A 19620-nucleotide genomic window follows, 5' to 3' on the forward strand; every position below is an offset into this window, starting at 1 on the left:
GTTGGAAGATCTAGAAATTCTCTGTTAAAAATACCAATTTCATTATTCTTTTTAATTTTCCTGTGCCCCTAACCACAGTGAATGTGGAAGGCTGGCTGTACTTCACATTTATACACTTATACATGGAATGCCACAAAGTGTGCATGATAGTAACAGTGGACGGTATCCAACAGTTTTGTTATCCATGCAGAAGAAAGTTCTGTGAATGGAATAATTTCTATTCCTTCTGTTGACCCTATCCAGAAAACATTATGCCAGAAGTCTGAAAGCATTTCAGAATATAATTGTACTGTTAAAGTGGCAGGATGGGGGGGGGGGGGGAATCCTTATACTTCACATATATTTATATTAATATATTTTTCACAAAAAGTCAAAACTATCTTATAAGTACAAAATTACATTCTTCCATGGCTTTACTAGTTCCTTCCCACAAAATTATGCAAATTCTGTCAGTCAGGTAATCCTTAGACACAATTACATTTAGTGTATATGGTCTTGCATATTCTGTCTCCCATTCATGCTTTTGTTTTTCTTCCTGATTCTCAGTGCCTTGTATTTGAAGATGCTCCAAATGGGGTGAAGGCTTCACTGACAGCCGGGATGCAGGTGGTCATGATTCCAGATGAAAACCTGGACAAAGAACTTACAAAAGAAGCCACACTAGTGCTCCATTCTATGAATGAGTTCAAGCCAGAACTGTTTGGTTTACCACCTTTTGATTGATAATTGTTGTTTTAAAAACTATTTTAATTCAGCCATTCTAAACATAGGGAATAGTAGATTTTAGTCAGCTATTTTAAGCATATATTTTAGTAACAATAATTTACTTGATAATTCATACATTATAATGTAAGGAAATTCTTCCTTGGAAGCATTTCCAGAAAATTTGCCCCAGAATTATGAGTTGCTGTTGAAAGGAAAATAGTGAAACCCATGTTTTCCAAGCAAAGTTGCTTCATGTATCTAAATGAACCCTGAATCAAATCTGTTGTTTTTGCTTTGTTTGACATTTCACATCTCTGCAGTTTTTCATCTTCACTTTGAGCAGGAGAGAATATAGGATAGGCACCCTCAATCATTCTTTTGCAAAAAACGTTTATCTATCTTGGGCTGACTAACCATAAAGATTGCAAGGCGGCAGACAGGTCCATTTTAATGCTGAACTTTGGATTAATTAATAGTAATTGATCTATTAGCATTATACAGGCAGTTATTACCAAGCCAACCAAGCATTACTGTTGTATTGCCTTACCTCATGCATAAGCTGCCCATGTTCTTTTGCTGTAAGACAATTTTCTGTTTTTATGTCCCTGGTGCATTTGCACTTTTGTCTTTCCTTTGCTGCCAGTGGCAGCAAGAAATTATTGTCAGTTTCAAGGAAACCTTTGCTCTTCAAACTTCAGGAAGTGCAACAGTAATTCTCTTCCTCTCCTTCCTCCTCCCAACATTCTGCCTTGGTTGATTAAGCCTGTCTGATGAAGTCATGGATGTCTTCTTTGTTCAGATGCAGTTTACTGAATGCTGCTTTCCTTTGCTGCCCTCTCTGAAGTTTTGACGTGAATTGTGTCTTTTGGATATTTTCACACCATGTTCACTTATATCATGTACAATTTTTCTGGTGGAAAATAGAATCATGTCCAAAATGAACTCATGTCCAAATTCTACCCCCTGATGTTAATAAATTTTGCTAATCAAACACACTTGTATATATTTGGTTTATTTTATATAGCTCAATTTCTGCTATTGGGAATAAAAAGGTCTCAATTGAACAGTGTCTCCCACATGACAAATATCCTGCTTTGACTTATTAAGGATTCACCATTCTGTGTCATATTTAACTTTTAAGACTGGATTTTTAAGAAAAACAATAAATGAAGTGACTACTGAATTATTAAGATATTAAAATCCTATGCTGTAGATATCAGGTTTGGGGCTTGGAAAAAGTTACTTTTTTTGTACAACAGTTCCCAGAACCTGACAAAAAAAATAAAGCTCAGCCACAAAATGAGCTTTATTTTTGCTCCTTCTGTGGATGATAAAGTTTGTATTTTTTGTGTTTTCAGCTGTTGCTCCTTGTGGTTTCTGTTAAATGATACAATGGGTAAAAATTCCTTCTGAAGTTTTCAAAAAAGTTACTATTGAACACTAATAGGCGAATATAGAGCAAGATGTTCCTTCAGTGAGCTTTGACTATCTATACTATAGCAGATTTCTCTCTATATGGATAAGGTGTCCTTGTAGGAATCTGAAAGTGTTTACCAATCGAACCTCTATGTCAAGGAGCTAGGACTTGTTTTCCAAACATTTCATGCTTTTGAGCCATCTTACAAGCTTTGTAGTACAGGTAGCCATACATAAACAAAATCAAAGCAGCACTGGGCAATGGCTTCTCCATGATCTCTTTAGTTTAGGGACTGGTGCATTTTGATCTACATCCTCCCAATGTGATACATATTTCCAAAAAGGGCTATAAATCAGTGAGTTCTCTAAATAGGAATATCAGCACGACAGGCAACTGATCATGATTGCATATAGCAGTAATTCCCAAAGAGGGCACTACTGCTCCCTGGTGGGCACTGCAGCGATCCAGGGGGGTGGTGATGGCCACAGGTGCATTTAGGGGCAATGAATAACTGTAAGGGGGTGGTGAAAGCATAAAAGAAAGAAGAGAAGATTTAGAAAAATTGATGTATGTATTCCGCTCATAACGCTTAATTTTTCTTTGAACAATGAAATGCCCGATTTGCCTGAAAGTTTTATCAAACGAAGCTATGAAGCCTTATCAATCAACCAACATTGGCAAAACTCTTTTCAACCGCAACTATACAAGATGGCGATGGCTTGCTTGCTTCTTATATGATTTCATTAATGCCAAATTGGGAAAGCCTCATACTATTGGTGAAGAACTAACTATACCGGTTATAAGTGAAGTAATACGTACTGCACTACACAAGCCAGCATCTTATGTTATCAAGAAAATTTCATTGAGCAAAAATACTGTGCAAAGAAGAATTGGCTGATTAAAATAATAGATATTATGCACATGGATATACTGACACAAAAGATAAGAGAAGGGAAAAATAAAACAGATTGGACAAAAGTCGTAAACTTCTTAAGAGAAAGAAGAATGAACTTCATGATAGATCTGTCTTGCATATAAAAACAAATAAAAAGATGGAGGCTAGAATAAATGAAAGAAACTGTCAAAAGAAAACAAAAGGAAAGTCTTCGAAGCATGGATGGGAAGTCAAAGCACCACTCCCCCCCTTCTATTTTTATTTTTATTTAATTTTTTTCTCCTCTTATTGCATATACAGTAGAGTCTCACTTATCCAACACTCGCTTATCCAACGTTCTGGATTATCCAACGCATTTTTGTAGTATATGTATTATCGTGATATTTTGGTGCTAAATTCGTAAATGCAGTAATTACTATATAGTATTACTGCGTATTGAATTACTTTTTCTGTCAAATTTGTTGTATAACATGATGTTTTGGTGCTTAATTTGTAAAATCATAACCTAATTTGATGTTTAATAGGCTTTTCCTTAATCTCTCCTTATTATCCAACATATTCGCTTATCCAACGTTCAGCCGGCCCGTTTACGTTGGATAAGTGAGACTCTACTGTATATGTGTGTGTGTGTGTTTATCCTATTGTTATTTTTCTCTCTCTGTCCCTTCTTCACTTACTCTCTTTTCCTACTATTCTCCACTATCTAGTCTGTTCCCCCACTTTCGATGTATCCTTATCTTTAAATAAATAAAAACTATTCCAAAGAAGAATTGATGAAATGGCTCAAGATGTTAAAGATTCATTGTGTGGCTATTTAAAAACATCTCAGTTTTCTATTCAATTTGATGAGTCAACTTTGTTAGGAGATGAAGCTTTACTTTTAGCATACGTGCGGTTCACAAAGGAAGAACAAATTTGCCAAGAATTATTATTTGCTAAATATTTGCAAACTGATACTAAAGGAGAATCAATATTTCATGCATTGGATGAGTTTTTTAAAGAAAAAGAAATACCTCTGATTAATATCTTATCAGTAGCCACAGATGGTGCTCCAGCGATGCTAGGGCGCTACAGGGGTTTTCTTACATATTTAAAAAAGGAGGTGCCGAATGCATTCACAGTACACTGTATCACCCATCATCAACATCTAATTGCCAAAAATTTAAGTGCATGCCTACATAATTCATTACAATATGTAATTAAAGCTATTAACACAATCAGAAGCAAATCATTGAATGACAGATTATTTAAACAGCTTTTTAATGGAAACTGAAGAATTTAATCGTTTGCTGCTTCATACAGAAGTTCGTTGGTTGTCAAAGGGTGCCTGTTTAGATAGGTTTTATAAGCTGTTTAACTCGGTGCTGGAGTTCTTGAAAGGTAAAAATGATGTTTTACGATCCAATTTAATTCAATCCAAAAGTGACATCGCTTACTTGACCGATTGGTTTCAAAAATTTAATGAAAGCAGTCTTCAGCTTCAAGGTGATGAACTGAATTTAATAAAAATAAAATCTGTTACTTCTGCATTTGTGACAAAACTACTTCTGTACAAATGAAATTTTGGACGAGGGGAATTCAGCCAGTTCCCAAATTTATCAGGAGCAGAAAAAAAAGATGAAGACATACTTTCTTATTGTGAGCACTTGGATGCTCTCCATTCAGATTTTAATCAACGATTTGATGATATTTTGAAAATGAACATACCTGATTGGATTCTGGATCCCTTTTCAAGTGCAAACACAGAAGAATCTCCACAGTTACAAGAAGAACTGATTGAAGTAACTACAAATGATGAATTGAAATTTAAATTCAAAAATGGCTACCAACAATTCTGGCTGCAAAAGGAGATCCCTACAGCTTATCCTGAAATATGGGCTGTAATTCAAAAGATTTTAATTACATTTCCTTCATCATATTTATTAGAATGTGGATTCAGTGCGGTAACCAATTTATTAACAAAAAAAGAAACCGATTGCAAATAGTCAATCGTGGTGATTTAAGATTACTGCTGACGAAAATAGAGCCGAGGATTACTAAATTGGTAGCAACATACCAGGTTAAGATATTAAGATGATTTTGAATGTTTTAACTTTTTTTGTATTATCTTTATATTCTGCGTTCAAAAAATAATTTCATAATTTCAAACTTCAATGTTTCTAATTTACACCTTTACAATATTTTACGAAAAAGGTAGAAACATTAATACATATGTCTTTCTGTTTAATTGCTATTAAAATTTAAAAAAATTAATTTCCAGAGGGTGCTGAGTAATATTTTTTCTGGAAAGGGGGCGGTAGGCCAAATAAGTTTGGGCACCACTGGCATATAGAGTTCTGGACTCTGTTAGAATGTTAGAATCCTTTTTGTACAGACTCTTCTACAATACTGAGAGTACTTCAGCAGAATTGATGTAGGTCCTTCATCCTTTAGGGATGCATTCCCACATATAAGGAAAGGGATCCATTCTTGATCTCTTTCCCTCATAAACCAAATGGTGGTCTGCTTCTCCTCTTCAACCATGAATTTATCAGGCTGTGAAAGGATCAATATCTTCTCACTTAAGCTAATAACACAATCAGATATTCAAAATGCTACACGCTCAAGCTAATTGCTTGGACATTGAGCATTTTCGAGCAGAATGTTGGAGACTTCAGGCTTTTCAAGGAAGTTGAACATTATGCTGTCCTATATGGCAAAATCCGGTTTTTCATTGCCTTTATAGGTTTCTTCACCTCGTTAAGTTCTGTTTTTCCTTCATAATCTGAAATAATTGGACCTGTACTTGCTCATCCTTTTTGTTGTTCATAGGGATGAGGTTGTTCTTCCCGTGAAGTTGTACCACAGTTTTACACGTGTTAGAATCTCATTGATGATTCTAATGATTGTGAATTTTCCTTCAATATCCATAGTATTGTGCAGTTCAGAAACATTTCTATGTTGATCATAAGAAAGGATTATCAGTTTCCTGCCAGGTGGGTGATAGAGACCATAAGGACTGGTTATTAACTTGTCATCTGAGTTTTCAGTGGAATGTCATAGTCTCCAAGAGTTATCTTGATGTTAGAAGTTTCTTTTCATGGTCTTTGCCAAACAGCTATGAGGTTGAAATCTTGAGCTTTCATTTCCAAGTATCATCTGCATAATAATTCCAGATAGTGCTTCTTTCAGTGATGCAAGATGGTACCTAGCTCTGGAAAGCTAGCTCAATAGCTTCTCAATGGAGGCTCATAAAGAAGAATGGGTTACTTGCCTGTGGTTGTGGTTCTTTGACTTGACAACACAACTTCCTCCCCATGTGTATATTTCAAATGCATACTTTAGCACAGGACTTAAAAATAAGGAAAAACACAGATATGTGTATGCTGGAGGATGGGATGGGGGCCAAATTCCATGCTCCTACTGTATTGAGTTTCTGAAAGTTCCTGTGACTTTTCCCCAAAATTCATGTGTGAATTTTCAGATGACCCCATCAAGATACCACATTGATAAATAAGAACCTGTTCTATTCAAAGATTTAATCAAATTACAGCATGGTCATTTTCATTTTATCAGATATCTAAATGCTACAGTAAATTGAAGTTTTTACAACGTCATGTCCACACATCCATGTTTGTAAGGCAAATTGGTCAGTTATTCACTGACAGAATAAGTCTAGAGCTGAAGTTTGTAGTCATGTTAAAGTCTTACCTTTCCCCATTTAGACTAAACTGATTTTCATAGCTGGAGTTCAGAAGAAGGTAGTCACTTAGCAATGATTTGTATTTCCTGATACTTAGCTAATGCCAATCATTTTTTCAGTATTTATAGAATGATATTCATTTTTTCTTTGAAGCCCATTATTGCTGTATTACCAAGGAAAATTTGCCTTTTATATAGCTATTTATATCATGCTTTAATGCAGCTATTTATGTAACTCAAATAGCTGTACTTACATATTAAGAATCTCTCATCTTCAGTCATCCTGAGCTTGTAAAGGGAGTGTGTGCAATGTGTGTGCACCCATACCTGTACACAGATTTTTCCCCTGTGGGGAACTGCATTATTCAATAAAAGACTAAAAAAGAGATAGTATTACCTCAAAACTCCACATCGGGAAGGAAAATGAAACTTTTCTATGGATCTGCTTAGAAACATATCATTTTGTGAAAAAGGACTGCATCCTAGAAATGGTGGCTGATTTTTTTATTTTATTTTTTACTGTTAACATTGGCCAAAATATGTATAGCTTTATTTAATTGTTCAGTTTTGGTCACCTTCAGTGCAGCAACATCACACTACTTGCTTATTTTCAACTTTTGATTAACAATAATCCCAAATGTCTTTTTACATGTATATGAGCCATGCCTCCCCCATCCTATGCTAATGTATTTGGTTTATTTGGCTGAGATGTAGAATTCTGTATTTGTCTTCATTGAATTTCATTTTATTATTTCCTGCCCAATATTCTGTCATCTTAGTAAAAAAGGAATGGCCCTAGGGCAGAACACCGAGTCACTCCAAAACCTCTTCCAATATAAATATCAGCCATTAGTGAAACTCTTTGAGCACATTTCTCCAAGCAGTTATGGATCCATCTGATGGTGTTTACATCTGTTTATTGTTTTTAAATCTAAATATCAAATTTTCTGCTGAAATTCAGACAAATGGCATCTACAGCATTCCTACCATCTCCTAAACTAGTGACCTGATTTTAAAAAGAGTTTGGTAAAATTTGTTCTATACAAACTCACGCTGCTTCCTACTGATCCTTGTATTGTGTTCAAGACATTTTCCTGGTATTGAGGTCAGGCTGACAGATCTGTAGTTTCCTGATTCATCCCCCCCCCCCCCCCGCCCTATCTTTTTTTTCTTTTTGACAAAGTTTGCCCTTCTCCAGTCCTCTGGCATCTCACCTGTTCTCCAAGATTTCTGAAAAAATGATGGCAAGTAGTTCAGAGAATATATTAGCAAATTCCTTCAGTATTCTGGGAAGCAGTTTGTCTGCCCTGCAGTTTTGAATTGATTTAGGTTAGCCATGTGATTCCTGACTAATTTGCTATCAATCTTGATTTGCAATCCAGATCCCTTGCCAAGGTCTCTGCTGTTGCATGGAAACACATTGTTCCGTTTTTGTGAGAAAACTGAAGCCAAAACAAACAAACAAACCTGTGTGCTTCCATGCAGAAGCAGAGACCTTGGCAAGTGACAACTGCACCCCCATTGAAGTTTTCAGCAAGAATTTTATATATTGTCTTGTTTATATTTGGTTTATAGTTAATCTTCTGAAATATTCATTAAGTTGGATGTTCCAACAAAACCAGTGTTGCAACTTTCTTTCAAAGAAAAAATTATTCAAAATATTATATTCCAAATATATAAGCCTTTAATTCCTCTTCTTTCTCCTCCATTTTCTGTCTGATGACTTGGGAACAATTCCAATTCACTCTAGAGAACCAGATTATTTATCATTTACAATGTTAATCTTTATAATTTCACTGTTACTTCAACCAAAAAAAGTGTAACACATCTTGCTGTGTTACTGTTCAGAGAAAGCTAATCATAATTCCACTGAATATTGTCACTGTATCTAGACAGTTTTCAAGTGTAAAAATTGTACCTTAGGATCCTTTTTTCTTAATTGCTCTTACAACTGGAGACTTGATAGGTGGAACAAATTAGTAACTTTTTAAAAATATATTATTTACTATTTACTTTGGGAGAAAAAAAAACCTAGCCATAATATATATATAACTTGTCTGAAGCGATTGGCCAGAGGGCATTGGAAACCTTAAGGAAACACATGCTCACTTTGATTATATTCCGTAACTATGGATTTTATTGCACAAACCTGCTATTATTCCACTACAGTTTCACTCTAGTGTACGATTTGAGCACCTTTGATATTGCACTTCTTTGCTGGCGGATTTGTTAACTGGGGCATGCCTGTACATACAACATAAATAAAATGTCATTTATAATCACAGCTAACAGGTGTGTTTGATTTGACCAACTTCAAATGTGTCATACAAAATATTTCAATCTGTATGCTATAAGGTTCAATGTGATGACTATTTCATTCAATATCCATGAAGAATATTTCAAATTGGCAGTTATATTCCAAACTGTATAAACAGAATAAAAGGGCCTCAGATTCCAAAGTATTTTAATCATCCAGAAGCTAGAAGGTAATTTCTGACAGGATTTTACCTTACCATGTTGAAATATGATCATAATATCCCCCAAAGTGCAATATTCATGAGCAATGTTATGTTAAGGAATTGCTTAAGGGAACAAATGGGGATATTTGATAACCATTTGGGGATTTTCAAGGATGGCCTAGAAAAGTGGAATTCACAGATAATGCAAGTACTTTCTAATAAGAGAAGAGTACTTACTTGAACTAGAAGTCATGTTTTTCATAACATCTTTCCTAATGCAACCCTTGACATGTTGGCCCTTGAGACCGCTGCATAGAGATGTGGCACATTTAAAAAACAATCAATCAATTTGGGGATCTTGGGGATTTGTCAGAAGAGACAACTGTGCACTCCATGTGACTTTGTACAGCTATAGCTCATTTGTTTTTATGCAAGACTAATTTGGATATGCAATACAGATGTCTTTCATTTCAGTCAAAAGACTTGTTGTTCCCCGATTGACTTAAATTGATTTGATGTAATCCAGTGCAATTCACTTTCGGAACCCAAGTTGCCATTTTTAAATCGGAAATGTCCTGCCTCCAATTGACAGGGTTTGGAAACAAAAGAATTATGATGGCTCCTCGCCCCTTTTCTGTTAGAACTGAGTAAAATTTCCAGATGTAGTCTTTACCTAGGAAGAGATTGCACATTCCATATTTCAGCATAACAAGTACCAGTGGTACATCAGGAGAAGAGCTGTGTTATAACTACCCTTGAATTATTAAAAGAATCATTTTAAAATGAAGCTGCTAATACCGTTATTTCTTGGCAGAGCTGGAAGAAATTTGCAGGAATCATTGCCCTTTTGTGGAGAGTCAGAGGTGATAAATTTTTAAATGGTACAGGTATTTGATGAACAACCATGGAAATAATAGAACCAGACTGAAAATTGGGTTAAATAAGGACCATGTTATTTGACCTATATCCTTTTCAAGTTAGGTTGAACCTGGAAAGGACAAATAAATTCAGATGAGGCCAGGTTATCAAAACTTGACTGCCCCCTCAGGCCCTTTCTACACTGCCATATAAAATCCAGGTTCTCTGCTTTGAGCTGGATTATAAGGCAGTGTAGACTTATATAATCCAGTTCAAAGCAGATAATGTGTATTATCTGCTTTGATAATCTGGATTATATGGCAGTGTAGAAGGGACCTCAGCCTTCCCTTGCGGGAGAAACAGCTGTTTTGAGGGTAATCCAATAAATGGGTTGCTCCTTAGATCGCCCTTTACTAAAAAATCAACCAAGGCCCTTTTTTCCAAGTCCCAGGATCTTATAAGTGAGAGCAAATGCCCAGGTCAGCCACAAGGGTAGACTTCTTTCCTATGACCTAAAGAGGCAGTTCACACCAAACTCTAGGACCTTCACCAAAGTATACACCAAACTCTCAGATTCTCTTCCCCCAGCCTTCACTACCTGGCAGTGACAAACTATTTACCTACAGCACCCTTAGTCATGAAAGCCTCCCAGATAAAAACAAAACAACAACAACAACAAACAAAATAGGTAAAGAGAAGAAACCAGTCTTGATGTGATTGGAAAAGCTACTATCACAAGAGGAGATTGGTCCACCCAATTAAAATCCAGAGCCATGAGAAGGGGAGGATGAGCCTTAAATAACCTCTGGATCTGATTTCATCATATGGAGTGCTCTGGTAGTCTGTGCCCTGTATTACAGGCTATGGAGGCCACCATGCATGTCCAGATGCATATTTCATGCAAGTGATGAAGGAACGTTATGTTTGGAGGGCATCTTGAATGGCAGAACTGTAACTCCAGATGTGAGTATGTCAGGGAGGTGAGAACATTACATCTGGGCACATTCAAATGTGAGGCAGTTACTATTATAAGTCAATTGCTATTTAAATTAATCACCACTTCATGCATCTCTCTTAATGTTGCAATCATTACCTAATTCAAGGGATCAAGACTTCATCTGAGTAAAGCAAAAAAAAATAGCAAACATATTCTGAACACAAGATGTGGACAGTTCATCTAGGTCCTATGCTTACTGTAATATCGAAAATATGATAGGGGGATGAAAAGTTGCTTTTTGCCATTGCCTTATGAGCTTTTTGCCATTGCCTTATGAAAGACTGAAGGTGTCTAAAATCTAAATTTCAGTTTCATGTTGAAACTTCAAATCGCTCTGTGGGCGGCATGCAGAATCTCTGAACACAGCACAATAATTTTCTTTAAAAACTTAGAAATAGACAGACAAAAAGTCCTTCAGTATGGACAACAAATTTTCCTCTGCTTTTAGCCACAGCAGGCAGCAGCAAGGGAAAGCTCCAGTGGAGAAAGTTCTGACATTAATTCATCTGGGGATTTTTCCAGGAAGCTTGAGCAGCTGGAGAAGCTGCCAACCACAGGAGAATGGTACATGAGTAGTTAAGAATGCATGTACTACTCTTCCACTTTGTTACATTGAGGTAAGTAATACAGCCTTGAAACATTTATCTCAAACACTTCTGAAACACTTTGAAACATTTATCTCAAAGTTTCGAAATGTGAACATTTTCTCTTCTTCAGGAAAGTGAAGAAGTTGTGTTAGAGAGTCAACACAATGCTGCTTAGAGCCATGTTTGAATAAATCATTCCTTGCTGAGTCCTTGTTATTTTTAAATACCAGTTAAAATGCCATTCTTCTCCCAAAGTTTTTTTTTTGGGAAAGTGATTTTATAATCTTGACATAGGACTTTGAGTGTTGGACTCTGACTGAACACCAGAAAATGAATCCCTGCTGGGCCATTATTATATTATATTATATTATATTATATTATATTATATTATATTATATTATATTAGCTTTATATTCTATTTTTGTATTTTAGCTGGATAATGAATGAATTATGATGGCTTTAACTCGGTCCGGACTAAGGTTTACGTGCAAGGTTTATGTGGATGAATGGATTAAGTATTTTATTATACTGTTTTAAATGTATTTATTGGATTGTTTTAAATTGATTGTTTTAATTGCTATGTTTATTTTTGTACTGTATACCGGCATCGAATTTGCCAGATTGTGAGCCGCCCTGAGTCCCTTCGGGTGAGAAGGGCGGCATATAAATTATGGAAATAAATAAATAAATAAATAAATTGGCAGTTGTATTTAGTTTTATAGTTCGTGTTTCATTATATATCCTTTCTTCCCTATGTGTGCAAGAGGAAGACTGTATACGTTTGGCAACACCCACTGTTTTGAGTTGTTTTGCTCAAGCACTACATAATTATTATATTTATTTAGTCCCCGCTTTATCTCCCCAAAGGGACTCAAAGAGGCTCGACATAAAAGCATTAGTATACAATTTAAAATCGCAATGTTTACAAAATTGCAAACATTAAAATAGAATTAAACACAAACAGCACTACAAAAATCACGGTTAATATCCATTAAAATAGTTAAAACCATAGCACCCACTAACTAGATCTTAAATATCTTCTTCTTTAAAAGACTGCCTGAATAAAAAGGTTTTAGCCTGCTGCTGCAAGGACAGCAGGGAAGGGGCCATTCTGGCTTCCCTGGGCAGGGAGTTCCAGAGTCGAGGGGCAGCCATTGAGAAGGCCCTTTCTCTCTTTCCCACCAGCCAAGCTTGAGAGAGAGGTGGGACCAAGAGAAGAGCCTCTACTGAAGATCTCAGGGCCAGCAGGTTCGTACAAGGGGATGTGGTCAGCCAAATATCCTGGACATGAACCATCTAGGGCAGTGGTTCTCAACCTGTGGGTCCCTAGATGTTTTGGCCTTCAACTCCCAGAAATCCTAACACCTGGTAAACTGGCTGGGATTTCTGGGAGTTGTAGGCCAAAACGCTTGTTGAGAACCACTGGTCTAGGGCTTTAAAGACCATAACCAGTGCTTTGAATTTTGCCCAGAAGCATACTGGAAGCCAGTGAAGCTGCTGCAAAAGGGGGGTTGTCCACTCCCTGTAGCCAGCCCCATTAAGCAACCTGGCTGCAGCTCTTTGAACTAGCTGAAGTTTACAAACACTCTTCAGAGGCAGCCCGAAATAGAGTGCATACAGTAATCCAGACGGAATGTAACTAAGGCTTGTACCATCAAGGCCAGATCTGGCTTTCCAAAGAATGGGTATAGTTGGTACACATGTTTTAATTGTGCAAAGGCCCTCCTGGCCTCCAGGTTCAGTGCTAAGTCCAGGAGGACTCCCAAACTACGAACCTGAGGGAGCACAGGTTGGATCCCTATTCCCTGGTCTGCCTTCTGACAGATCAATAGAACCTCTGCTTTGTCTGGATTAAGCTTCAGTTTGTTTGCCCTCATCTATTACATTACTGATGACAGATACTAGTTTAAAAGTCAGAACAGCTTCCTTGGCATTAGGTGGAAAAGGAGTAGTAGACTTGGGTATCATCTGCATACAAGTGGCACCATACTCCACAAGTATGACTTCTTCCAGCAGTTTCATGTATATGTTAAACAGCATGGGGGACAAAATGAAACTGTGAGGAACCACAAAAGTCAACAGCCAGGGACTAGAACCGGAGTCCCCCAGCACCACCTTCTAGGTACGGCCCTCCAGGAAGGACCAGAGCCACTATAAGACAGTGCTTCCCTGTCCCATCCCAGTGAGACAACCCAGAAGGATACCATGATTGATGGCACTGAAAGTCACTGAGGTCCAGGAGAAGCAACAGGGACACACTCTCCCTATCTAGCTCTCTGCGTAGGTCATCCACCAAGGTGACTTAAACTCTCTGCTTCATAGCCAGGCTTGAAACCAGATTGAAATGGATCTAGACAATTTGTTTCATCCAGAAATCCCTGGCGATGGGAGGCCAGCACATGCTCCAAGACCTTGCTGAGAAAGGGAAGGTTGGTCGTTGGCCGATAATTGTCCATTATTATAGAGGGGTTCAGGGGTGACTTTTTAAATATCTTACAACTGCCTTCTTTAGCCAAGTTGGAACGTCCCCTTGTTCCCAGGAGGCGTTGACCACCACCTTTACCCACTCTGTCAACCCCCGTCTGGCCTGTTTGATTAGCTAGGAAAGGCAAAGATCTGAAATACATGTGGTATCCTGTCCACATTCTCTGGCTGTACAAATTGAATGGTATGCATCAATGCTGGACAAGCAGGAGCCAAAATTACAATAATGGCACTATGTTAATATACAACAAGATGCTCATGCCTAGTCTTTTCCAGCTGTAATCTGGTGGGTTTGTATTGATTCTGACATGCCTGTAATAACATTGTAGCATAGACTTATAGGAAATACTGGGAAGGGTTGCTAGGTAAAATGAAAGGAGGCGCCAAATAGAGATTTGAAAGAAGTGGGACACCAGTTGGACATGGATGAAACTAGAAGTTCTATCAAGAAATGTAAAGATAATACTTAGTCCATCTCAGTAGTAGCTGCAGATTGAGATGAGGAGGTGGAAGCAGATCAACGTCTCAAGCAAAATTAATGGAAGCTCTGGAAGTAAAACATCAAGCGATACCCCGATCCACTTTTAATTCAAGATGCTGAGCTAATGAAGCCAACTAAGATAATTAACTGCTTACTATAAGGTAGCACAGTTATTCCTTCTTAAAGCAACAGCTTCAAAACTCTGTGCAACTCTGTCTAACATCTCTAGTTTAATGAGTCCTTAACTTTTAGGCTACTGTTTCTAGCAGTTCACCTCTCAACTGTGGACTTTGTTATAGATTGTATGTTCTCTTTGGATCTTGGGCTGTCTGGATTATGCTTATGCTTGTAACTCTGTATAAGCCTTGGGACTGGCCTGTTTTCCCCATCAGTTCTTGCTAACTGGAGATAAGCTCACATGAGTGCTCATCAGCCTTAAACAGGGCCCATATTATGCATTTTAATTTGTTGGAATTCAACATCCTACCTTAATACCTATTATGGAAAATATGTGCTTTGGCCTTTGACTTCTTTACTAGAGTCATACAATGTGTCATAATGCCCCAGCTGAACACATTGTATGCCCCAGGGCTTGTCTTAGGCTAAAGGTAGAAGAAAGAATAGACCCGTTCCCCAGGCTGATTCCACTTGGGTATGACTCAGCAACCTCCAAGGAGGGAGCAACTGTAGAGCCAAGTTCACAAGACCTGGGGAAAATTCTATTTTAATGTTTTATATGTTGTCTTTGTAGAAAATCAGCTCATTGGGTGGATACTGGTCACTCTGGGATTGTTTCACCAGCTGGTGGTGAGAGAGTCAGCTGAAGGGCTGGGTAGCAGTGAGAGGGCTACCCAGAACCATCTAACTGGCTACAAGGCAGTCCACTGGTGGGAGTAGGGTGCTGCTGAACTAGCCAGATAATCGGCCTAATTGACTGGGAATATGCCCATTGACTGGGTTTCAAGTGTTATTGTATTGATGTCTTATAAGTTGTCTTTGTATTTTTATTTTTGTTTTTGTTTGTCTCTCTGGACCTATATTATTTGTTTCAACAATATATAATGGAGAGGATTTTTCAAATTTGCAGATTTGCAAGGGCTTTTGTTTCTGCTGCCACCAAATATGTAGAAGATTAGAACTCGCTACCTCTATCAGACTCCCTGGTTTATAGACTCCCTGGCTGAGGTCACAGAACTGGTTTTAGAGGTGTTGTTAGAATCATCCAGACTTTTCCTTCTGGGTGACTTCAACATTGGATGTTAGTTTGTTGGAGTTCATGGTATCCATGACAAACATGAGCCTATCCCAATTGGTTTCTGGACTGATACATTTGACAGGTCATACCCTTGATGTGACTTTCAGCTCAGAACATATGGATCTATGGGTGGAAGTGATCAATACCTCCGGGTTGTCATGGACAGATCATTTCCTGGTCAGAGCTATTATTACAGCTACAGCCTACCCTTGCAGGGGTGGAGGATCTATTAAAATGATTCATCCTTGAACGATAATGCATCATTTGAGATTCCAAAAGGCCTCAGAGCAGGGGTCCTCAAACTTTTAAAGTGGAGAGCCGGTTCATGGTCCCTCAAATTGTTGAGGGGCCAAATTATCATTTGGGAAAAAAACCAAACAAATTCCTATGCACGCTGCACATGTTTTATTTGTAGTGCAAAAAAGAAAAACCCCAACAACAATCATTTATTTATTTATTTATTTATTTGCTACATTTATACTCCACCCTCTCTCACCCCTAAGGGGACTCAGATTGTACATACAATATATTATATTATTAGCATAGCACAATATTAGCATTATATATTACTATATTGTACTATATCACTATACCATATTATTATTAGTAATAATACAGTAATATATTATATATAATTAATATTATTATATTATACCATATTACTACATTGTATTATTATTATTAGCCGCCGTGAGTCCCCTACTGGGTGAGAAGGGTGGGATATTATCAATATTATATGTATACACAATATATTATATTATTACCATAGCACAGTATTAGTAAATGAATGAACAATACAATATTTAAAAATAAAAACAATTTTAACCAACATAAACCTACCAGGATTTCAATGGGAAGTGTGGGCCTGCTTCTGCCCAATGAGATAGTCAAGTTAAGTAGGACTGTTGTTGTTGTGTGCCTTCAAGTCATTTCAGATTTTGGGCAAGCCTAAGTCTAAAACTGAGGGCGGGGGCCTCCGGGCCTTAGTGTGGGGACCCCTGCCTTAGAGGGTTCTATTGCTGCTGACAATCATGTTGAATCTTTGGTCAATAAATGGAATCAAACTCTGCCCAGGGTTATTGACACAATCATTCCCAAACATCCTCTCTGACTCCCTAGTATTCAAGACCGTCATGGAAATGAAACAAGAAGGATGATGACTAGAGCACAGATGGAGGAAAACTAATCCATATGCAATGCAAAAAAATCCTAAAAATTGACTTTGACTGTAAACTGGAATATTATCTATTAGGACTATTAGATTTTCAAAAGTGTGATGTAATAGACTCCCTGAAAGAAAAAAAGAATAACGAAAAAATTTTCACATATGCAATAACAGCAGCAAGAATAGTGATAGCTAAATATTGGAAAGGTACAATTAAACCCAGTATAATAATGTGGTTGGAAAAACTGATGGATATTAAAAACATGGATAAACTGACTTACTTGTTAAAAAAAAAATACCAGAAGGGCAATAAGAGAAACAGGGTGGTCAAACTTTGAAGATTATGTAAAAGAAGAATGGAAATGACGATCCAAAATGAGAAGCAGATGGAAGACAGAAGAGTGGAAATCTACCCCCCCCCCCCCCGGCTAGGTTACTTTTCCCGGGAGTCTGATCTCCCGTCCCCTTCTGTCCCTCCCCCAACCCTTCCTCCCTACTCTATTTCCCTCCCTATCCACAGTTACACCCCCCCCCACCCCTCATATATGTATCCAACATTTAGGGCTCTACCATTTCCCCCCTTCTTCCCCTTTTTCCCACCTCCCCCCCTTTTTTACCATGCATTTACCCTTTGTCCCTTTAGCAAACAACTTTGTAATCCTGAAAACTTTAAATAAATATCACTTTTAAAAAAAGACCTATCTCTTCCAATAGGCCTACCCAGACAGTTTTTAAACATTAATTTTAAAAATGCGTCCTTTGTTTAATCTCTGTTTTTTGTGTATATTAATACGCATTTTAAAGAAATACATTTTAATATGTATTTCTATTGAAGATACATTTTAATATGTGTATTTGTGGTATTTTTACAAAGTTTATGTATTTTAATTATTATGTAACCCACCTCAAGCCATGAGGAGAGGCAGTAGGAAATAAAATTATTACTACTACTACTACTACTACTACTACTACTATTACTCCTAAAGAATGGATTACAAATGTCAATGATACAATGAAACTATGAGGGGGGGGGAACCCTGAGAAGTTCATTATGTCATCCCATTATGCTTTTTCCTAAGCTTGCCTGGCACAGACAGCTGCTCTCTATATTTTAGCAGAAATCATTATCTAGCAAAAACCATCAATTAGACAGAAATCCCCAGTAAAAGAGCTGTCATTGTCCATAGACACCTCCAAGGTCATATGGCCGGCATGACTGCATGGAGCGCTGTTACCTTCCCACAGGAGTGATACCTATTGATCTACTCACATTTGCATGTTTTCGAACTACTAGGTTGGCAGGAGCTGGGGCTAACAGTGGGTGCTCATTCCGCTCCCGGGATTTGAACCTGGCACCTTTCGGTCCGCAAGTTCAGCAGCTCAGTGCTTTAACACACTGTGCCATCATACTTACCAGTAAAAGTAGATGAAGTCACCTGCTACTTTTTATAAGTTCTAGCACAGAAATTGTAGGAGAGAATTTAACAGCTAGCCTCAGCATTTTATCTCATGTTTTAAAAGAATCTGTAATGCCAGAGTCATATAAATACAAACACACACATACACACACTTTACCACCTAACCATCAATAGTTATCTGTGGTTAGTGTAGAGGTTGAAAATATTCTAATTTATTCTTGCAGATTCCATTTCTGGATATACAGCATCTACAGATCATAAGGGTCGGTTTTTGGTGCTTGAATTATCTCCAGACTCCTGTTACAATAAATTTAAACTCATTAAAACATCAAGCACTATTATACAGGTTCCTCTGGTTGAAATTAGTTATATAATTTTAAAATATTTTATAATGTCAGTTTGTTTAACAAAAATGCAAGACAAATGTAATTAAATAGCTAACAGTTTTTTGTGAACATGCTCTTTTCAGAATGTTTTGAAAAACTTTGAAAATTGAATTTCATGTGTATTACAAAGTCCAAGGTATTGAGAATGGTCCTAAAATTCTAGATAATTAGAAAAGATCACTCAAGCCATATATACGAGGGTTATCCACAAAGTAGATTACATTTTTGAATTAAAATGAACAAAGTATAGGAGAAAACATTTACCATATGCAGTTGAAAGCCACACCCAAATACCACATCTCACGTAGTCGCCATTCAAATTTAGGCATTTACCATAGCAATGAATGAGCTTTACAACTCCTTCCCCACTAAATTCTGCAATTTGCATCCTCAACAGGCCGGTCTCCCCTTCCCCCAGCTGCGCAGCATCGCCAAAATGCTGCATTGCCAGCCACGCCCCCATTGTTGGAAACAAGTGGTTGAGGATGCAAGCAGCAGAATGTAGTGGGGAAGAAGTTGCAAAGCTCATTAATTGCTATGATAAGTGCCTAGATTTGACTACATGAGATGTGGTATTTGGGTGTGGCTTTCAACTGCATATGGTAAATGTTTTCTCCTATACTTGGTTCATTTTTAATTCCAAAACATAATCTACTTTGTGGATAGCCCTCATACAAATCAAGACACTGGGATGCTCCATTATCTCATACTTTGTTTGTCCTTGTCAGGGTGTGGCTATTGATCTGCCAATAAAGAGCTGATGGATCTATTCTCGGTTTAACCAATGTTTCGCCTACATATTTTCTCAACTGACCAGGATCTCTGCCAAGGC

The 19620-nt window shown here is 37.4% G+C and overlaps 1 protein-coding gene across 2 annotated transcripts in view; it reads left to right on the forward strand.

Moving 5' to 3' along the window:
* The window catches only part of pudp (pseudouridine 5'-phosphatase), a 193370-nt gene that overhangs the window by 109550 nt on the left and 64200 nt on the right, over window positions 1–19620 (forward strand). The window contains exon 4 of one of the 2 annotated variants that reach the window (XM_003218828.4): window positions 547–1696. The exons of the other annotated variant lie outside the window; for it this stretch is intronic. Coding sequence (XP_003218876.3) covers window positions 547–723 — 177 coding nt within the window. The 3' untranslated portion in view covers window positions 724–1696. Of the gene's footprint in view, window positions 1–546; window positions 1697–19620 lie in introns of those variants that run through there. 2 annotated transcript variants of the gene reach the window in all.

The sequence above is a fragment of the Anolis carolinensis genome, chromosome 3, assembly GCF_035594765.1.
Source record: "Anolis carolinensis isolate JA03-04 chromosome 3, rAnoCar3.1.pri, whole genome shotgun sequence".
Taxonomy (NCBI): Eukaryota; Metazoa; Chordata; class Lepidosauria; order Squamata; family Dactyloidae; genus Anolis; species Anolis carolinensis.